At 42.6% G+C, this 21,929-nt stretch overlaps 1 protein-coding gene across 1 annotated transcript; it reads right to left on the reverse strand.

Annotated features, from left to right (window-relative positions):
- Positions 1–3,610: 3,610 nt before the first annotated feature.
- LOC310860570 (myosin heavy chain, fast skeletal muscle-like) lies at positions 3,611–20,882 on the reverse strand (the record flags this gene model as incomplete). The annotated part of the gene is made up of 39 exons (XM_083767562.1): positions 3,611–3,735; positions 3,830–3,958; positions 4,532–4,627; positions 4,728–4,832; positions 5,079–5,249; positions 5,746–5,871; positions 5,965–6,168; positions 6,688–6,996; positions 7,135–7,259; positions 7,394–7,559; positions 7,822–8,005; positions 8,455–8,651; positions 8,747–8,865; positions 9,028–9,154; positions 9,288–9,677; positions 9,764–9,854; positions 9,969–10,114; positions 10,207–10,383; positions 10,518–10,760; positions 11,531–11,786; positions 12,278–12,414; positions 12,508–12,631; positions 12,759–12,876; positions 12,967–13,054; positions 13,293–13,357; positions 14,473–14,776; positions 14,977–15,147; positions 15,267–15,416; positions 15,901–16,019; positions 18,058–18,196; positions 18,717–18,820; positions 19,166–19,264; positions 19,360–19,423; positions 19,518–19,610; positions 19,740–19,848; positions 19,935–19,962; positions 20,060–20,216; positions 20,428–20,571; positions 20,673–20,882. 39 exons carry the CDS (start codon positions 20,880–20,882, stop codon positions 3,718–3,720), a joined length of 5,802 nt encoding a protein of 1,933 aa, XP_083623688.1. The 3' UTR covers positions 3,611–3,717.
- Positions 20,883–21,929: the final 1,047 nt, after the last annotated feature.

Here is a 21,929-nt window from a genome sequence, read left to right on the forward strand (position 1 = left end):
CTAACATCACTAAAACATTAATATGACTAAATGATGGACAGACGCAAGGCTCACTCACCGCCAAGTGGAACTCCAGACTCCTCTGCAAAGGGTTCCATGTCAACCATCGCAGCATGCTTATATTGGGTGTTAATTGCAGGCTATGCAGAAAGTAAAAGTAGCAGAGTTTCCTTTCAAGGTCCTTCCTTTAAAGGTTAATGCTTCTTGTGTGACAGGCTCCTATGCATGGTGGGGTGCTATGTTTCTTCATTTTGGCAAAGTCATTACATTTACTTTACTGCATGTCTCGTCAGATACATCATTTGGAACGTGTTAATAGTGAGTATAAGTTACTAAACTACTCACATACTGTACTTGAGTCTAATTGGGGACTATGCCCATGAGTCAGAAATTAGTAAATCCTGTGTTAGGTTAGGGTTTTGGATAGTGTTAGTAATTTGGAGGAAGTTGAATCTCCACTGTATGCTACTTCATAATTCCACTGCATTTCAGGATGAAACATTGAGACTAGCCTATACACTCAATTTGACAGCTTTATGCTTTGTGGTGTTGATGTTTTTGTAGTCATGCGGTTCAGATGTTTATGAGGCGTGAAGTTGTAAACTAGTGATGCTACTGCTCCAACGAATAGTCTGGCTCTGGATTTACGGGACTGATGTACTGATGTCTTCACTCTCTAGGGACACCGAATCCTTTACCGGGCCTATAATTGTACTCATCATATTTCATTGCAGTATTACATTTCACCATACATGCATTCATTTCATTCAGTGGTTTTCAACCCTTTCCATATCAAGGTAATCTGAAGGCACACTGGGGATTTCTTTTTCACACTGGTGTGACCATGCAGAGTTTAACTCAAGTAGATAATCTGAAGAAAAATAATGTAGCCTATTAGCTTTTTGTTAGTGGTACACAGAATCACCCATAGCCTACATGTATTTACTTTAAAGATAGCAATTGCGCAATATATAAATAGCTGTAACAAGTAAAAGTAGGCCTACTGCATTCCAGTACGATACTGGCATCGACATTTAAGTAAACATTATTTTGTTTCCTTTAGTCGTATTCATCTAAATCGGAGTGCAGTAAAAACAAAAGTGCAATATTTGCCTCTGAGATGTAATGACGTAGAAAGAAGTATGCAATATTGAGAAATGGACATACTCAAGAAAAGTAAAAGTACCATACAGTGTGTGTTTGTGCATACTCGCTAAAACCAACTGCAGAAGTATTGAGGCCATGATCACCCAGCACCAACTGCGCTGGCTCGGACACGTGATACGAATGCCCCAAGATTGGCTGCCCCGTAGAGTGCTGTATGGCCAGCTCCACCATGGCATGCGCCTGGCAGGAGGGCCAATGAAGCGATATAAGGACCAGCTGAAGACCTCACTGAGGAAATGCAAGATCAGGCCTGAGGACCTGGAGGCTGCTGCTGCTGACCGTGACTCACGAAGGAAACCCAGAGGCTGGAGGAGGACGGGACTGTCAGAAGACAGCAACAGAGGCAACAGAGACACAGGAGGAACACACCCATGACTGTCATTACCACTACCACCACTACAACCTACCCATGCCCCACCTGCAATAAAACATGTGGTTCCAGGATTGGACTCTTTAGCCACCAGAGAACTCGCCGTTAAGGACATAAGTGGACGTCATCATCGCATTCGATGGACGACCATACGCAAAGCAAGTGTGTGTGTGTGTGTGTGTGTGTGTGTGTGTGTGTGTGTGTGTGTGTGTGTGTGTGTGTGTGTGTGTGTGTGTGTGTGTGTGTGTGTGTGTGTGTGTGTGTGACCGTGCGTGCGTGTGTGTTTGTTGTAAAGGACAATCTCTTACCACCCTGTGTTAAACGTTTTGACCACTAGATAGAGATATTTGCCCACTGTTGTAATCTCACTAGACTATCATTTATGATATATTTCCTCTATTATTAAGGTTATTTTTGCAGTCGGTTTGTATTGGTGGTAGGGAGGTGGGTGGGGCAGGGGTCGCGAGACATGGCCAAAGCATTTCCGGGAGTTCCCAGCCAAAAACGTTGAGAACCCCTGCTCTAATCAGTCATTCATACTTTTACCTGTAAACTTATTTGTGAATTTATTGTATTGTATGTATTTGTATGTATTGTGTGTATTTGTATTTGATATATTATGCTGCTATCCTCTGCTTTTTTGTTTTGTTTCATTTAGTTTTTACTAGGGATGTCCCGATACACTTTTTTCGCTTCCGATCCGATCCCGATACCTCAATTTCTGTGTTAGCCGATACCGATACCGAATACCGATACCAGTGTTGTGATCTCGTGTTGTGTTTATAGCTATCTAGCTATATATCTCGTGTTGTGTTTATAGCAGACTCCTCACTCAAATGTGCACTTGCAGTTTGGGCAACTCCAAAGCAAACTCCACATGTCCCAACATTTTATTTACCTGCCATAGTGTCAACCCCTTACCCCTGTGTCGGATCTGTGGGTAGAATGGCATATTCACCGATACCGATATGATCCGATATGACAAATAAGGGCCGATCCGATACTTTTCCCGATACCGATACAGTATCGGGACATCGGGACTTTTGTGTCCCCATAGAGTTATACTGTTACAGACTAAATCTGAGACGAAAACAACCACGAAAGTCCCCCCACACGGAATACTATCGCCATTTTATTTCATTGTGTCAACTAAATCCTCATTAATTGCAAACTAGATTCAACATACTCAAGCCTGCACACATTCTAAATATACCCCCGAAATATTGTACTGAGCAATACCACCTTCAATAATAATGATAATAATAGTTATTTTCTCCACATCATATATTTTGTTTGTCATGGACACTTGTACAAAACATTAATAATTCTACTCGAGTTGGAAGCATTAAGACCCATTTTAACCCTCAATGGCTTCCTTTCTGAAAAATAACGTCAAAGATTCACACGTTTAGATATTCTATTTACAATGAGATGCGGATGGGAGCTGGTGCCACTTGGACCCGGATGTAACGTAACACTACAAAATGACGTCGGACTTAAATACTGAATAGCCGATCTACATGTTCACGGTGCGAAGCGAAGTGTGCTTGTAGATCTGCTATTTCCACTAGTTTGGGTCCCGTGGAGACAATTACAATGTCCCTTTTGGGTCACAGGCTAAAACCAAAAAGTCAAAAGTATGACATTTGTTCTCCGCATTTGACCCATCTCTTGGAGCGGTGAGCCACAGCCAAGGAGCAGTGAGCTGCAGCCGTGCCGTGCTCGGGAATCATTTGATTAGTTGATTTGACCTGACCAATCCAACCCATTGATGCTGAGTGCCAAAGCAGGGAGGGTACCATTTTTACAGTATTTGGTGTGACCCGGCTGGGGATCAAACCCCAACCTCACAGTTTCAGGGTATACCACAAGATCACTGTCGGGATAGGATTGGGAATGGGAACCACTGAAGTAGACTACTTATCTTTGCAAAGAGTGAATAAAATGGTATAGTGGACATGTTCGTTGAACCCATGATTTCAAAACTCATGATAAAAAGTATTGACAACAAAATACCGTTTTTGCCACATTTATTGAATACAATGGTTCATATTTTACGACTGTGCATGGTGCCTTGAATAAGAAACATAGTATTGACAACAAAATACTGTTTTTGCCACCTTCATTGAATACGATGTGTCATATTTTATGACGTTGTACGGTGACTTGAACTGGAGAACTTATTCAGCTTCTTTTCCCTGTAACAATAGGAACATAATGTTAGATATTCAACATGAATCTTTAGTTAAATCTTAGTTAAAGGATAATGAACCTTCAGTTATTGAACATTACCTTTGCGTCGCGACCCTTAGATCTCATCTTGTTGACCTGGGATTCAGCGATGTCGGCGCGCTCCTCAGACTCTTCCAGCTCATGTTGAATCTTCCTACACTTGGTCAGGTGAGTGTTGGCTGCTTCCTCCTGCAATATGATAGAGATATGGTTCAAAGCTGCACTATTTGAAAAGAGCATCTTGCAATTATAGACATTTCAGGAAATTAAATAATTAAATAAATGTGTTTATGTGGCTAATACAGTAGCAGGTTCATGAGTGCGTCGGGACCGTCTCCAATTAGCCTTGACAGGTTCTCATTGGAATGACACGATGGCTGTGGTCAGCACCATGTGACCCCGAGCCAAATATTTCCACTTGCAGGGATTTTTTTGTAATGCTTTCTGTGGTCAATTTTGGAAATGTTTTTCCATTACACACACTGACTGCATGTGTGCATTGTGTAGCAGCATGCTTTCCCTTTCAGCATCCATCCAGTCACAGGTCTTCCACAACGCCCATGTGGGCTGTGTGCGCCCGATACAGCAGAAGCATGGCAAGCTAGAGATTCCATGTGCCACTTGTGGAAAGCAGCAAGATGGACACTGAAGAATGCTCTGCTGTTGGTCATATTGACATTGCATCATAACTGATTCCTATTATTCCTTTTAGTTAAACTATGACGACACACACCACTAACTAACAATGTCTATTTGACTTACCGCTTCCTCGGCCTGTCTCTTGTAGCCCTTCACCTTCAGCTGCAGCTTGTCTACCAGATCCTGAAGCCTGGCCAGATTCTTCTTGTCCTCTTCAGTCTGAAGTGAGAGTGAATTTATAACATTAGCTGCATGTCCATCTATTCATTTAGCGGCTAGCCAGTGGCTTGATGATGGTTATTTAAGTGATATAGCCTACCTGGTATGACAGCTCCTTCACTCTCCTCTCGTACTTGCGCACACCTTTAACAGCGTCTCCACTGCCTTTCGTTGCACCTTCAACCTCTGCTTCCAGTTCACGCACCTTCACAATGGAAACATACATTATGAAGAGATTGAGAGAAGATTCTACACATGTCTTCTAAATCATGACCGTTTTCTGTAAAAATAAATAAATAATACTATTTCATATCACAAATGGCAGATCTACAAGCCCATTTGCTATTTTTCAATAGCCTAAGTTAAAAACAATAATGGTTAAAGTGTTTAAAAGCCACGGCGATGCAGATGCGTTCCAGGTCTTAATGGGTTGAAGTAAACTACACCTTACCCTGCCCTCCAGTTTCTGGAGCTGCTTCTTGCCTCCCTTCATGGCCAGGTTCTCGGCCTCGTCGAGGCGGTGCTGCAGGTCCTTGACGGAGACCTCCAGGTTCTTCTTCATCCTCTCCAGGTGAGAGCTGGTGTCCTGCTCCTTCTTCAGCTCCTCGGCCATCATGGCCGCCTGGAAAGTCATCGTTGTTGTGAGATCAAATACATTTTATTGTCCCACATGTGAAACAGTCTTGGTCTCCTGCGTCATTCAACGCACGACAATGGCTCTTTAAAATCATGAAAGGTAATAAACAGATACATGTGTGATGTGTCATGAGACCAGAAGGAATCAAACCAGGTAATACAATCACAATATCTTAGTACTCATATTTAGTAGTAATTGTTGTTGCTATTAAATGTCTTGATTGACTATATTGATTATATTGTTGTACCAGTTCAGTCTGCATTGTAACATTCTGAGCCATCTGCCTGAAGCCAGCACCTTATGTTAAGAATGTTCTTTTCCTGAGCACATTATGTTTGGTACAAGTGCTGAAAATAGTGATAGTTCACCCCCCCCCCCCCTCTATGATTGTCATGGCTGTTTGAACATGAAATATGAAATATGCAATGCCATAAGGATGTCTCATTGTCCTGGTATAATGGACCTCTGGAATGGAACTTACATCAGTGATGGCCTTCTTTGCTTTCTCCTCAGCATTCCTTGCTTCTTGAACACTGTCGTCCACTTCACCTTGAACCTGGACCAGGTCAGCTTCAAGCTTCTTCTTGGTGTTCAAAAGGCTTGTGTTCTAAAATATAAATAATCGGATTAGCAATACAAGTATGCATGACTTGTATGTTAAATAATGTTGACAGTTTTTTTCCTTCTCCAATTGACTTACCTGGGAGTGCAACAGTCCAGCACGCTCACTGGCGTCCACCAGTTCCTGTTCAGCCACTTTGCGGCCTCTCTCCGTCTGTTCCAGAGCCACTCTCAGCTCCTCGATCTCAGCGACCATGAGGCCGTTCCTACGCTCCACCATGGCGCCTTGTTCCTTCACATCTTCCTGGCCTCTGAGAGCATCGTCAAGGTGCAGTTGGGCATCCTAAAGAAAAAAAAGATCACATAGGAGGTGGACATGTTATGAGAAATGTCAGAATGTTGTTCGGATCAAAGACCGTGTCAAGCCCATTCTGCGGTGATTTCAAATCCGCCATATTTCTAAATCCGGTCAAGAAATGAATACTATATTGTCTGCAACCGCCGTGAGGGCAGGTCTTACTCTGTAGAACCAGTAGAATTAATTTTAAAATTAACGTGACCATAATTTACTAAACGCATATCATGATGATTTAAAAAAAAGACTTTAAACTAGCGATAAAAAACGTGTTTTTGAAAAGGTTTACTAAGGTAATCAAGTCTAAAGTTCTCCCACAACCTCATTGAGATAATGTCTTGCAAACAATAGAAGACATTTGCTGGGTCATAAATAGGAACGGCAGCTTCAACGAGAAACTGGAAGTGGCTTCATTTCCAGGCAGTGAACGGAGCTAGCCCCTTGGTTCAGATGTTCAGAGCAGTTCCGTTGAATGAATATGTGTCTAGTAACTAATATGTTTTGCACCTTAAGCTGTCCCTGGATGTTCCTCAGCTGCTTCTGGGCTTCAGCAGCCTGGCGGTTGGCGTGGCTCAGCTGAACCTCCATCTCGTTCAGGTCTCCCTCCATCTTCTTCTTGACCCTCAGGGCATCGTTTCTGCTCCTGACCTCAGCGTCCAGGGTGCCCTGCATGGAGTCGGTCACCCTCTGGCTGTTCCTCTTGATCTGCTCCGTCTCTTCGTCCTTCTCTGCCAGCTTCCTGTCAACCTCACCCTTGATCTGGTTGAGCTCCAGCTGGACACGAAGAATCTTAGACTCCTCGTGCTCCAGAGTACCCTGAAATGTAATACAGGATCAAAAGGTTGTAGGACCTTTAATGTAACATTGATCATATACTGCTATGCTGTTTGAATATAAAACGTATTGAAAGGAATCCAACAATTGCGTTGTTCATCTAGGACCTAAAAGTGTTACCTCGGCTTCCTCCAGGGCTGTCTGGATCTCTGCCTTCTCTGTCTCCACCTGCTTCTTTCCCTTCTCCAGCTCATGGATGCTCTTTCCAGTCTCACCGATCTGTTCGGTCAGGTCTGAGATCTCCTCTGCAAAATTATCAATGAACTTTCAGCGACTATTTTGTATTTGTGTTTGAATAAAGTTGTAGCCTGATCCATTTTTAACCTTAATTTAGTTATTCTTTAACTTTTATTTAAATACTTATGTAGAGGAAACTTACGTTGCAGGTTCTTGTTCTCACGCTTCATGGTCTCCAGTTGGTCCAGGGACTCCTCGTAGGAGTTCTTCATCTTAAACAACTCGGTGCCGAGAGAACGAGCCTCTTTTTGAGCTCCTTCCAACTCCGCATTGCCCTCTTCATGTTTCTGCTTCCATTCTGCCAAGACCTGCACAGCAGCCGTGATGAAATGTGTCATTTACCTCCACTTTCAGGAGGAAACAATTAAAATAATTCATGTAAAAGCAATTCACGTTGCTTAGACAACAGTCCGAGTGGCATTAGTCCGACAACACCGCTGCTCCCGAGATGTGCTGCCAGTTACAACTAACCCGTGGCTTATTGTGAAGTTAGGTTTGGGTTTTGGTTAGAGTGTCGGACTCATGACTGTTAGTACGTCGGACCAAACACATCCACCCATGTCAAAGCACCTTATCGAAGTTCCTCTGTTTCTTGTCGAGGTTGGCGGCTAAACCGTTGGCCCTCTCCACGTCAATCATGAGGTCTTCCACTTCACCCTGGAGTCTCTGCTTGGTCTTCTCCAGAGAGGCACACTTGGAATTAACAGCCTCGATTTGCTCCTCAGCCTCCTGAAGACGCTGGGCGAGCTTCTTCCTGTTGATCACAAATCAAAGCACTGTGAGCAATAATTTGTATAGTGAGTGGAGTACAATGTTGTATAATTGTGTGTGTGTGTGTGTGTGTGTGTGTGTGTGTGTGTGTGTGTGTGTGTGTGTGTGTGTGTGTGTGTGTGTATGTGTGTGTGTGTGTGTGTGGGTGTGTGTTTGTATATATATATATATATATATATATATATATATATATATAATTATTATTATATTTTGTATAATGTTTGTTTATAATGTGACGTAGGCGTATGAGTTTCCTGGGGTCTATCTTTAAATTATGTCACCTCTTTTGCAATCACAGACTCTGCTTAGCGAATGATTGGTGGTTTGTTCTCCTGAAGAAGTTCAGTGACCGAAGCGTTGCCTACACTTAATAACTGTATCCTCTTGCACCTGTTCCTAAACCTACTTTAGGAAAAAACACTGATGACTTACTTAGCCTCCTCCAGCTCCTCTGTGCGTTGGACAGCATCAGTCTCATACTTGCTCCTCCACTGACACACCTCAGCGTTGGCCTTGGACATTCCACGCTGCAGCTCAGCCTTGGCCTCTTGCTCCTCTTCAAACTGCTCCCTCAGGAGGTCACAGTCATGGCGAGCTGACTGCACAGCGTGGGCGAGGGCGTTCTTTGCCTGGCAAAAGAAATACGGAAAAATAATGTCAGCTGGATGAAATTACAAAAAGATGGAATTAGGTCTGTTCGTAAAAAAAAGGCTGTTCCTTATACCTTAACCTCCTCTTCAACAAGTCTCTTCAACTCCTCGATCTGCTGGGTGAAGGCCTGCTTGCCTCTGGTGAGCTGAGAGACGAGAGCTTCTTTCTCCTCAAGTTGACGAGCAAACTCACCTAGTTAGACATTTGAGTATAAGTTTAAAACATGTAAATCATCTTTGATCAATACATACAATTCCTGGGATCGCCGCTGATAGTATCTCTAATTATGGAATTTGCTCAAGGGCCATTGACAAACCATGTAGGCTAGTAGACCTTACAATGATGAACATTTACCATTTTCCGTCAACAGTCTTGCTCTCTGAGCTCCAATATCATTGATCTGGCGAACATTCTCATCACTCTTGGCCTTGATTTCACTGAGTTGGTCCTCAAGGGTGCGGCACATCTTCTCAAGATTTCCCTGTTGATTATCATTGGACACATTCAATCACTGAAGTAAACTACAATGTATTCCTTCGTTCCCCCCCCCCCCCGCCCTGATTGGTTCATTGAACGTATTTTGTCATGAATTACACACAAGCACTCTATTCTACCTTTGCCTTAGCAACAGCTTCCATGTTGCTGGACAGGTCATCGATCTCCATCTTGTATTCGCTCTTCTCCTTCTCCAGTTTCTGCTTGACACGCTGGAGGTTGTCGATCTGCTCGCCCAACTCTGCAACGCTGTCCGCCTGCTTCTTACGGAGAGCAGAGGCCGTGGCCTCGTGCTGCAGGGTGGACTCTTCCAGGTCACGACGCAGCTTCTGGAACTCAGCCTCGCGCTTCTTGTTCATCTCGATCTGAGCGGCGGTGGCTCCTCCAGCCTCCTCCAGCCTCTCACTGATCTCTTCAAGTTCCCTGGAGAGATCAGCTCTCTGCTTCTCAACCTTGGCCCGAGCTGCACGCTCTGCCTCGATCTCCTCCTCCAGTTCTTCAATACGAGCCTTTCAAATGAATGGACATATTACAATTATACTTTTCACTTACTTATCATCAATGATTTTAAATAAGTATATAATAAAATAAATACCTGGAGTTCTTTGATCTTCTTCTGCAGCTGGGCTCCCATAGATTGCTCATCCTCAATCTTACTCAGAAGCTGGGCTACTTCAAAGTCCTTCCTGTGGTATACATAAAGTACATCATATGTTAGTGGTAGTTTTTATCCATGGCATTATTATTATTATTATTATTATTATTAATATTGTTGTTATTATTATTGTGGTCCACATTACTTCTTTATCTTCTCATCAGACTGCTGCTTGTCATTCTCCAGATCCATTATGGCTTCCTGGGCCAGTTTCAGATCACCCTCAAGCTTTCTCTTGGTTCTCTCGAGGTCCATGCGGAGCTTCTTCTCTTGCTCCAGAGAACCTTCCAACTGCACAACAATATAGTTTTCGTATTTTTCAGTAAGAAAATAAACGTACCGTATTCAAGTTTCAAAACATCCAATTGACTTGATGAACTCACGTCGTCAACTTGCTGTTCCAGCTTAGTCTTGGCCTTGGTCAGAGTGTTGACTTTGTCTTCCTCTGCCTGCAGGTCATCCAGGGTCTGCTGATGGGCCTCTTGGAGCGCCTTCTTCTCCTTGGTCAGCTTAGCAAGACCTTCATCTTGAGAGGCCATCTCCTCAGTCAGGTTCTTCACCTAAATAAGCAGAATGAATGAATCATTATCTTTTTAGAACTTGATACGACCGCTATGATAGAAGATTGTATAATCGGGAATGGATCATTATTGTTCAATAACTTATAAGACGGCTACAGCGTATGATCATGAACCTTGTTTTCAGTGGCGTGTTTCTCCTTCTCCACTTTAGCCAAGGTGAGCTCCAGGTCGTCGATGTCCTTCTTGAGCTCAGAGCATTCGTCTTCCAGCTTCCTCTTCTTGGCAGTAAGCTCTGCGTTCATCTCCTCCTCGTCCTCCAGTCTCTCGGTCGTCTCTTTGAGCTTCGCCTCCAGCTGGATCTTACTTTTAATGAGACCCTCACATCTCTCCTCAGCATCATTCAGAGCCTCGTCTCCCTGGTTGTCAATGAAAGAGATAAGTGAGGAAATGTGTCAGCATTTGTTCTGGGTGAGATTTCGCTCCTATGCCATTAAGAAATGTGAATCCCTAGACCCTATAGTCTAGCACTTACGGGCTACTGCAATTCGAAACTGGCGCTTGTAAAAAAAAAGATTCCCCCTCCACCCCCCTTTTTCCCCATACTGTACACGTTTTACCATTTTTCTTTTACATTCTTTAACTGTATATATGACTATTTCCTTTTGTATATTTTTGTATATTTCCTAGTGTATATTTGATTAATTGAAATGGAGGACCCTGATGTAAACAAGTCTTGCTTGTACCCATTCTACAAACAGTGAATACAAATTTCAATCAAAGATATACGAGTATATTTGTTTTGCAGCTGCTTCCATAGGGGACTCCTTCGTTCACAAGGGACACTAACAGAGCTGAACAAGCTTGTAAAAAAGGCAGGCTCTATCATTTTAAGAGCCTGGATGGTACAGAGGTGAGGACAAGGAAGAAGCTGGAGGCTATCAACCTCCAGCAGTGGCATAAGCAGTAGATTCACCCTCCCCACAGAAGAACCACACATTGGGTCAGGCCTTTGTGCTGCTAGCCATGTAGCTATACATACAATGATGCCAACAGCCGTTGGACCCAACAGGCATTCTCTGCCATGGTCTACATCTACATTAGATAAAATATACAAGGTCAGATGATAAACAACATGAAATATTATTAGTAACATTCCCTGTACAAGTGTATTAGTGTATGTACTTACTGATGACGCTGCCACTGAAAGGGCATTCTTCTCCTGCGTTATAGCAACCAACTTCTCTTCCAGGTTCTTCTTCGAGGCCAGAGCACTAGCCAGGTCTGTTGTCATCTTTTCGTAGTTCTCCTTCATCGCTGCGAGCTCCTTCTCAGTCTCAGCGCTCTGCAGAAGAGGCTTTATCTTGTAGTAGACCTTCATCCATGGCCAGTGTTTCACAGCGACGAACGAGCGGAGGTTGAACTGGATGGTGTAAACGGCATCTCTGTGGAAAACAGTTTCAGTGGGTCATGATTGAGGGTTTCCACGTTACGACTGCAGGCTCTGACTATAGTTACTATTATTGTGTCATAGTTACTTGCGCAAGCAGAGTGCGCAAGTACTGCGATCGGTTGGGTATGTACAGTACATTATGTATGTTGGGGTATGTATGTCAGTGTCCAACAGCCATTCTTGGTGACATAACTAAGGTATGTTTCAAGTTTGGTTTAAGGTCAATAACGGGTCTGAATGATTTAGAATAGAAAAGAGCTCTATGACTCAGAGCAGCAGTCGTACCCAGACAGACAGCAGAGAGGTCTAGGACTCGGAAATGGCCTAGTTGGCATCTCGAGAGTGTTACTATTGTTGTCGTTATTTGCTGTTGGTATTATCTTTGTTGCCCTGTGTCGTGGCAAGGTAAATGCAGATGGCCGCCCACCCAAGAGCCTGGTTCTGCTCGAGGTTTCTTCTCCTGTTTTTTCCTTGCAAGCTTACCTTACTGCCGTCATCTTGACAAACTCCTTTCTCATGAGGTAAGCTCGTGCGAGAGCCTGAGTCATTGTGACCAGAGTGAACAGCTTCTCATCTCGCATCTCCTCCAGGGTACCCAGCAGACCAGCTTTGAAGAACACCTGAACACAATGTTACAAAACACTGTCACTAAACAACCATAACATCTTTAGTCCACTCAGGATAATGTTAAACCAGGTTCACAGTGTGTTCACCTTGGTGTGTCCAAACCTGTACTCATCAACAGGAACGTCAATGGACCCAAGCAGCTTCTCTGAAGCTTTCTTGTTGTCCATGAAGGCGCCATCGGGACACGCGCTGGCGTTCAGTACTTTGTACCTGTTTTTATAAAAGTTCATGGTCATTTTGCGCTGGCATTCTATATACTTTTCTAAAAGTTGGTCATTTTGTTGGTGCATTGACTAGGTTTGGAAATAAAAGCTGCTGGGGGAAAAGGAATGAATACCTCTGCTTGAAGTCAGCGTATGGGATTCTGCTGGGGAAGCCCTTTCTACAGATCCTGATGCCCTCTAGCACACCGTTACACCTCAGCTGGTGGATGACCAGGAAGTTCTCCATCAGGCCTGTACAGATGTTGCTTTATTATTAGAAGAACAAACTCTGGCCAAAGTTGCATTAAATGATAATTTATCATTTTTATTTTCAGTGTTTACCTGGACACTTGGACTCGTTGGGAATCAGGCAACGCACAAAGTGAGGATGAGTGCTCCTCAGGTTGGTCATCAGCATCCCCAAGTTTGCCTATTGAGACATAAAACAGCCAATTGTGTTTATAGTAAAAAGTCATACAAAATTGTACTTTTTCCTCCGCTACTATTATTTGAACTCTTTAGATACAAGTTTCTTTGCAGATTTAAAACATACATTATCCATTTAAGCCCTATTTTAAACTTCAGCCACAACAGAAATTGTTTAATTGTTAATTTTGTTTATTTCTTACATGGATATAATGTTGATAATAATGAATAAAAAATCTTACCCTGAATGCACTAGACACAGTCTGCATGGAACCACCCTTCTTCTTGCCTCCCTTCTTTGTATTATCTGTTTATATTTGTTAGAATCGTGAGTTATCATCATTAGTCATAAGAATCTACATTCCTCTTTAGTGTTCATAGTATTCATATAACAATACCCCCAGGCTCATGTTGGAGGGTAGAACACATATTATTATACTCTATTTCTAAAACGGTTAGTCCCAATACTTGAATCTGATTGGCTGGGTTCAGTTGTAAAACTACAACCTATCTCAAACCCTCACCCTAAACCTAACCTCCCACAGGGCAGCTAAACCTAACCTTAACCCATGTCTAACCAATGACTAGTCTAAACTAAGTATGCACCCCCGATAATCCACACCTTCAATCACTTTATATAATTCCCAGCTGATCCCGCAGCTCTGCAGCTGAACTGGGGAAGGGGAGCACTTACACACCCTGGCCGTGCGGGCGTCTAAGCACCGCCCGCGCTCATATGACTGTAAATGTAGCCTCGTAAAGACATCAAGCGCCTCCTATTCCCGTCACAGAGACTGGAGTAAATACAAGGAAGTGTGGCTCGCTCTGGTGGGCGTAAAGCGTAGCTACTTTTGTGAGTGTAATAGTTTTATGAGGTTAATATTACTATGTGTGTAACCATTTTAGAAAAGCAATAAGCCACACGAGGTCCCAGCTTACCGTGTCATTTATAATGGCTGACAGGGTCGGAGACCTTCCGCTACGCGTCGGGTCTCACTACACCTCTCAGCCATTATAAAATACCCAGTAACCTGAGACCTCTTGTGGCTTATTGCTTTAATTAAAATTGTCTAGAGGGTGGGCTGGTGGGTGTGTTGGACGTCACAAACATAACAGGCACACCGCTGCTCTGAACCGCACCCAACTTGTCACCAACACTGACCAGAGGTCTGCCATCATAATAGCTGGCCGCTGGGCTCCATTGCTAAGCCCCTTCTATGTTTCTATTGGCTGAGGTTTAAACAGCTCCAGTTCCCTGCATGCTTCCCCAAACTTGGTAGGTGCGCCAATTAGGGACAGGCTGTAATTGCTTAAGCCCCGCCCCTCTGTGTTCCTACTGGCTGGCCTTTAAAGTAAACAAACATAATAAGATGCAAACAGCATCCTGGAACACATTACATTATATTATATTAATAAACATACCTTCAGGCTCAGGTGGGGGATAGAACATAGCCAGCAGTTTAACTGAAGACTTCTGGAACAGCTGAATGACAGAGTCGTTAAGAGGATCTTTGTTCTTGTCCAGCCAGCCTGTGATGCTGTAGTCCACCGTTCCAGCGTAGTGGACCAGGGAGAAGTGAGCCTCGCCCTTGCCTTTGCCAGGCTTGGGCTTCTCAAAGGCCTTGTTCTTTCCCAGATGCGCTAAAATCAGCGCCTCTGCGAAGGATTTGTCTGTAGCCTTCGGGAACATGCACTGCTCTTCAAGGATGGAGAAGATGCCCAAAGGCTGTGTAAAGGAGACAAAAAAAGACACATCACTAAAAAAAATATTAACATCATGTCCATTAAACTAAGCAAGTATGTAAGCCTTGCCGAGCAATGACGTACATAGGGCAGGAGCCTATATCTCTGCAGCTTTGATGTACACACACACCCCGTGGACATGACGCTAGTATGTCACATACAAATGTAATAATAATTGTATACCTTCTCAATCAGCTCAATGCAGATAGCCAAGTCCATGCCGAAGTCAACGAGATCCCAGGGAATTCCCTCTTTCAAGTACTCTTCTTGTTCCAGAACAAACATGGTGTGGTTGAAAAACTGTTGCAGTTTCTCATTGGTGAAGTTGATGCACAGCTGCTCCAGGGTGTTGAACTGTGAGTGGAAATATCATTATTATTCCAATCTCTTGTAATAAAGTGTTGTGTAATTGTGAAAATGACACAAAAATAATTAGGCCTAAATTATCCAAATTAAAACAAGTCCATGCTTACGTCAAAGATCTCAAAACCAGCGATGTCCAGCACACCAATGTAGAAGACCCTCTGCTGCTTGGTGTCCAGCATCTCGTTGATCCTGATGACCATCCAGAAGAACTCCTTCTCATAGAGGGACTTGGCCAAGGCACCGACTGAGTTCATTACCTAAGGAAATGTGAACGTTATTAGTATGAGTGAGAATTACGCAATTTACAATTTAGACATTTATAAGATTATCTTAATCCAGAGTGATTTAAATTAAATAATAAGGAAAACATGAGGTAGTACAAAATGCATAGAAATTGTAATTGAGGAGCATAGGTAAACCAAGAATCAACTCTAAGTAGTATAATCTCAAAAAATCTATAATCTGTACATTGAAACTATACACACAATAGGGTGCCAGGTCAAATTAACCTTATATCGTTCTACATAACACGCTAACTAAATTGCATTTTAGCATTTGTATAAACCGGCAAGGTTGTCAAGGCTAGGGCAAGTGCTACGGCAAGTGATATGGGCTAATAGTGGAGTCTGAAGATGATTTAAGACAGTGTGGACACTGGACACAACTCAAACAGATATTCTAGCATGGTGTGTTAATATAAATGTGCGTATGAAATCAGAACATGGAAATCATGCAACTCACCTGTGGCACAGTTTGTCCTTTCGTGACAAACTCGTTTCCCACTTTCACCCTGGGGTAACAATATGCCTTAAGCATCTCTGCTGAGTTTATGCCCAACAGGTAGGCAATCTTGTCAGCCTCTGAAATGTTCATGCAATTTGAAATTTACATTTTAGACATTAATCCAGAGAGCGATTTACAGTAAGCACGAAATCATCAAATGCATTAACCAAACTAGAACTGCACTCTGTCGAGTGCATACTTGCTTGTTGCACACTAGTAGGCCATAAATGGCCAACTAGTGCGCAAGCAGAGCGCGCAAGTCCTTTCGACCGCTGTAAACTGTCAAATCTCAGTATCTCTGTGAAGGAACGTTTGAAATGTATAATTTTTAGATGTAACTATTTGCTACCTACCTACTTTATGCATATAAACACCTAGTATTATTAAGTATGATTCAAGTTTCTATCTATATAAGTTTGGGTGAAGAGCTAGTCATACATATACACACCACGTACTCTGGTCTCAGCAGATCAGGCACAACTTGCTTTTTTTTTTACTGATTATGTATATAGTATACGTATGACTAGCTCTAAATGATGACGTAAGAGATATGGTCATTTGTGGTCGTTTGGTCCCAGCAAAGCAGGCATATACTATATATAGTATATAGGCATATACTATATACGTATACATATATACTATATAGAGTGTGTAGTTGTAAGTTGATTAGCGGTATACTGTGGTTACTTTGCGCCAAAAACTGTGACAGCTGTCCCGCCATTTGATGTTTATGCAAGAAAACAGCAAATCTGTGCCTGGTTTGCTGGGACCAAATGACCACAAATGACCATATTTCTTACGTCATCATTAAGAGCTAGTCATACATATACACACCACGTACTCTGGTCCCAGCAGATCAGGCACAATTTGCTATTTTATTTTTACTGATTATGTATATAGTATACGTATGACTAGCTCTAAATGATGACATAAGAAATATGGTCATTTGTGGTCATTTGGTCCCAGCAAAACAGGCACAGATTTGATGTTTTTCTGCATAAACATCGAATGGCGGGACAGCTGTCACGGCGGAAGAGACCGGGCGAAAACATTACTTGCACGCTCTGCTTGCGCAAGTAATAATCATCGGTCTAAACCAGCGGTTCCAAAACATCTTTGGCCATGCACCCCCTGTTAACTCCCGACCTTATGCTGACGCACCCCCCCACATGGAAATATAAATTGCATAAGCATAAGCTGCAGTATATAGAGACATATATTTCCTATTTATCCACATGTATGCACATGTGTATTAACCTGAATGTGGCATCTATATGCAGGATAGGCTATATTCTGTATACTTATCATTGGAATAACATGTTAATATATTTAAAATAAAACCATAGCACCACCATTAGCCTTTTCTTCTTTAATTTTTGTCCCACAATTATGTAACCCATTTTTCACCCCTGTGTCAATGATCTAATGTCATCCTGGGCTCTATACACCCTCCGCCAACCTAGTCCCCATATATGGGGGACATGGGGAGAGAGACAGACTTGAAATGCTTCCTTAATGCCAAGTGTCCAAGTTTCTCCTTTACACCTGACAGGGGGGAGTTTCCCTGGTTGGACGTAGTTGAACCAGTTCCTTTCCTCTCCATCAGGCGCCCCAGCTGGCCAGGGGGAGGCAGTTTAGAGACCAGGATTACTGCATGTTTTTTGTGAGGGTACCTACCCTAGGCCCAGAAAGGCTTTTTCGCCAACCCAGCCTCGTGTGTGGGCACTGATGACGTGGAGGAGGAACAACGCTACCAGCACCCACAGCGTCCCGAGCGGGAATCGGACCCAGGACCTTCTAGCTGTGAGGCGACAGCACTACCAACTGTGCCACCATGCCCCCTAGCCCCTACCATTAGCGTTTTGATGGCGCGCACCCCCTAGAAGGCGCTCACGCACCACAGTTTGGAAACCACTGGTCTAAACCGTATAATTTATAAAATCATAATAATAATAGAAATATATTTAAAACAGAGTCGCAATTTAAAATAGTCGCAAGGAATCCACTGGGAACTGAATTCCGTCTTGTATATACTATATTTATATTCTATATTGTATAACAATGACCAAAAGCTACTACTTCTACTAATACTAATATAAATAAAGACCAGCTCACCCTCTGTGCCGTCTGGTTCGGCCTGTTCCTCACGCTGCTTCTGTTTGAACTTCATGACTCCGTGGTGCATCACTGCACCGGTCATCTTGTAGATCAGCTGTTTCTCCTCACCGTTGAAGCCCAGGATGTCGATAGCTTCCTGATGTCAATAAGCAGAGAAGATGTGTTCAAAAGATTGAGATTATTTAATCATTAGATTAGCAAACATTCTTTAAAATGGTGTACAACTCAACTGTAAACAAAGCAACATACAGTGTATGCATGGTACTGTATCTATCTGCACATTTCTAAAGTGGCAATTTAAGGACTTTTAATACCTATAAAATAAATACTAAATAAAACAAATGAGACCATTACTGCATCAAAAGTAATCAACAAATACTATACTATAATAATTGTCAAGCATTGGCCAAATTGACAAATATTACCTAAGAAATAGGAAAAACATGTGAATACATGCAGATCGGATATTTTCACAATATGTAGGCCTATCTGCGAAACTGAATCAACTCTTACAATTCCAAGTTCAGTTATTTTGGGGGCGGGGTCACAGCCTAAAAGCTTTGAGAAGCACTGATTTAGAGAATACATTTTGCAGAGCAACTGACTGCAGTCCACAGTAAGTATTAGAAAGTGTTTTTAAAATAATGTCCACTCACGTCAGTAGCCTCGAGCTCCACCTTGTCGTCAATGCTGGCCACAACGATCACACCCATGCTGATCAGTGGGAAGTCGTAGGGGTTGGAAGTGATCAGGCACATTTCTGAAAAGGGATTTTAAAAAGGGTGAACATGTGTTGTTGTTTTTTCGAGGGAGGGAGGGGGCATCTCTGATGCATTTGGGGAGTGCATTCCAGAGTGCAGGGCATGCACGCAGCCACGGAGAAGGTCTTGTTGCCCCAGGATTTGAGCCTGATCTTCTTGGGGCAAGGCAGCTTGTACAGTGCCTTGTTGGTGGTGAGCAGTATTTTGAAGTGACAGGCAGCCAGTGGAGGTCATGAAGGACTGGTGTGATGAGATCTTTGGAGCGGGTGGTGGTGAGCAGGTGACAGGCGGGCGGCTGTGTTTTGAACAGTTTTAAACTGCATCGTCAGTAAATAAACACTTACCAACAATCCCAGGTATGTGGTTGGTCATCATCTGGAAAAAGATGTGGTAACCCCTCTCTGCAGCAAGCTGATATGTCACTCTGGACTTCTCCAGCAGATCTGTAGGGGTTGTACATAACTCAATAATAATAATAAAAATAATAATGCTCAAATTAAGGCATATATGATTTTTTATCTGTGAACTTCATACTTACATGTCTCAATATCAGCACTGGCCAGTTTACCCGATGTGCCGAAATGGATTCTGATGAATTTACCCTGTTTGATATACAGTAGCACAATTAGTTGCATCGCTCTACATTGTGTAATTATTGCAGGTTTTCTCATGAGATGTCATTATTTTTACACTTACAAAGCGAGAGGAGTTGTCATTCCTCACAGTCTTTGCATTACCATAGGACTCCAGCAAGGGATTGGCTGCAATAATCTGATCCTCCAGTGACCCCTAGAATGTTTTAGACATCGCCCAGTTTGGTCAGAATTGTTTTAAACTGAATTGCTATATTGCATATAAATGCTTTTATGTTCAAAACATGTATTTGTTAAACTTCAGAATATATCATATAGGCAATACCTTGATTTTACCGCTATCCGCTGCAGATTTTTCTCCACCGGAACTAGCTGTTGCAAAGTACTGGATGACACGCTTGGTGTTCACAGTCTTTCCAGCACCGGATTCTCCACTGGTTAGAAGACAAATGCAATTAGTGAATGTGTGAACAAGCCTACAAGGGCCTTGTTTTAATGCCTAGAGATGATGCAAACTTACGTGATAAGGACAGACTGGTTCTCTTTATCTGTAAATTGTAAAGCACACTTTTAGTCATGGATATACAGCTCAAAACCACTATAGTTTAATATTTTTTCCATAGTCCTGTCTAGTACTGTACATACCCATCAGCATGAACTGATAGGCGTTGTCAGAGACAGAGTAGATGTGGGGTGGAGCCTCAATACGCTTCTTGCCCCTGTAGGCATTTACAACCTCCTGGTCGTACACTGGGAGCCACTTGTAGGGGTTCACAGTTGCACAGAACAAGCCGGAGTAGGTCTGAAGGCGAGAAGAGAGAGAACATTAACATCATGCAACATAGCACTGAGTACGCCACATACTTGTATCTGGGACAACGGATCACTAGAGCTGGGATTATTCACTAAACAGTGTTAAAAAGCTCTAAATTGTGCTTGTTCAGTAACCGGAGTCTCCAGGTCACTCCATGTGCAATACTGCAATTATTTTCTCAGCGCGTAAACCACCTTACATAGATCATCCATGCTGCATAACGCTCTTTGAGGTTATACAGGACGGCGGCTTCACTGAGGTGGGTCATCATGGCCATGTCCTCAATCTTGTCATACTTGGGAGGGTTCATAGGGGTGACATCTGCCTCAGGCACAGTTCTTTCCTAATCAAAATAAATACATACAATAAAATAAAAAACACTCCAGAATGCGTTATGATTACAGTAGTACTGTGCCACTGTTTGATTGTAGAATACCAGCTCACCTCCGCCTTTTCAGTAAGCAACTGCACAGTGACTTTGCCACCGTCCTTACTGATAATCTTACACTTGAGGTACAGCTCTCCCTTGTCAGCCACATATGCTGCCGTTTTGGCATCAAAGGGCGCCGACTGAGACTCCATTCTCTCCTTCTCTGGCTTACGGAGATATATGGCGGCCTTGCCGTACTGCTCCATCTCTGCGTCCGTACTCATGGTGGCGGCTTTCTGTCGACGGACAAATACATGGTGTTGATGCCTTTTTCTGACTTGAGATCGGAGCAGATAATAATTTCTATAGGACTACAGCATGTTGGACTATTATGGTTGTTATAGCTTATTGTAGGTCTAATAGAAATATTATGAACACTCACTTGTCCCTTCTACCAGTAGAAATGGAACCTCGTGTGCAACCCCTAAGTGTGAGGGGGGGAAAAAACCACATTTTTAGGACATCATGAATTATTTTATTTTTTTGGTGGCTTTTGCCTTTATTTCATATTTTTTATGGAGGGACAGACAGCAGGCTGACAGGAAATAGGGAGAGAGATGGGGGGAAGACATGCAGTAAAGGCAATCGGGATCAGGAGTCGAACCCCTGGCACACTGCCAGACAGGATTACCAGCCAAGGTGCCTGGACCACTAAGCCATTGCACAGGCCACACTAAATACAGTTTTTAACCATGAATTAAATTGGATTATAATGAATCATTCTTGTCAAACACCACTTTCTATGTCTCTTTAGTTCCACATCTGAAAAGAGGAACATTTCAATATTATTTGCATGCATTCTGTGTTTTTGTTCTTTGCTTGTTCTTAATTCCACTAAGTTGTAATTCATCATTAATTATAGCCATGTTGTTTCTTTGTACTGTAGCAATGCTAGACTTTATTTTCTTACACATTGGATGAATTAAGGTTACATTCAGAGGTGGGTAGATTAGCCAAACTGTACTCAAGTTAAAATATATATTGTTACTATAAAATAATAATATATCTAGGCCTAGTAGATGTAAAAGTACTAAATAATTAGAAATCGCTTGATTACGAGTAGGAAATGTAAAAACACATGCAATGCAACGTATTACCGGTATTTAAATTATCATAGCATAATTGAAATCTCTAAATAGAAATAAACAAACAAAAGCAAACAATATCACTATAAATACAAACACAAAATCAATAATTTAAATATGTGTACAATGTATCATAAATGATTCTGTCCATTCTGTGTGTGTGTGTGTGTGTGTGTGTGTGTGTGT

Source organism: Protomyctophum parallelum (genome assembly GCF_964188405.1).
Source record: "Protomyctophum parallelum genome assembly, chromosome: 6".
NCBI lineage: Eukaryota > Metazoa > Chordata > Actinopteri > Myctophiformes > Myctophidae > Protomyctophum > Protomyctophum parallelum.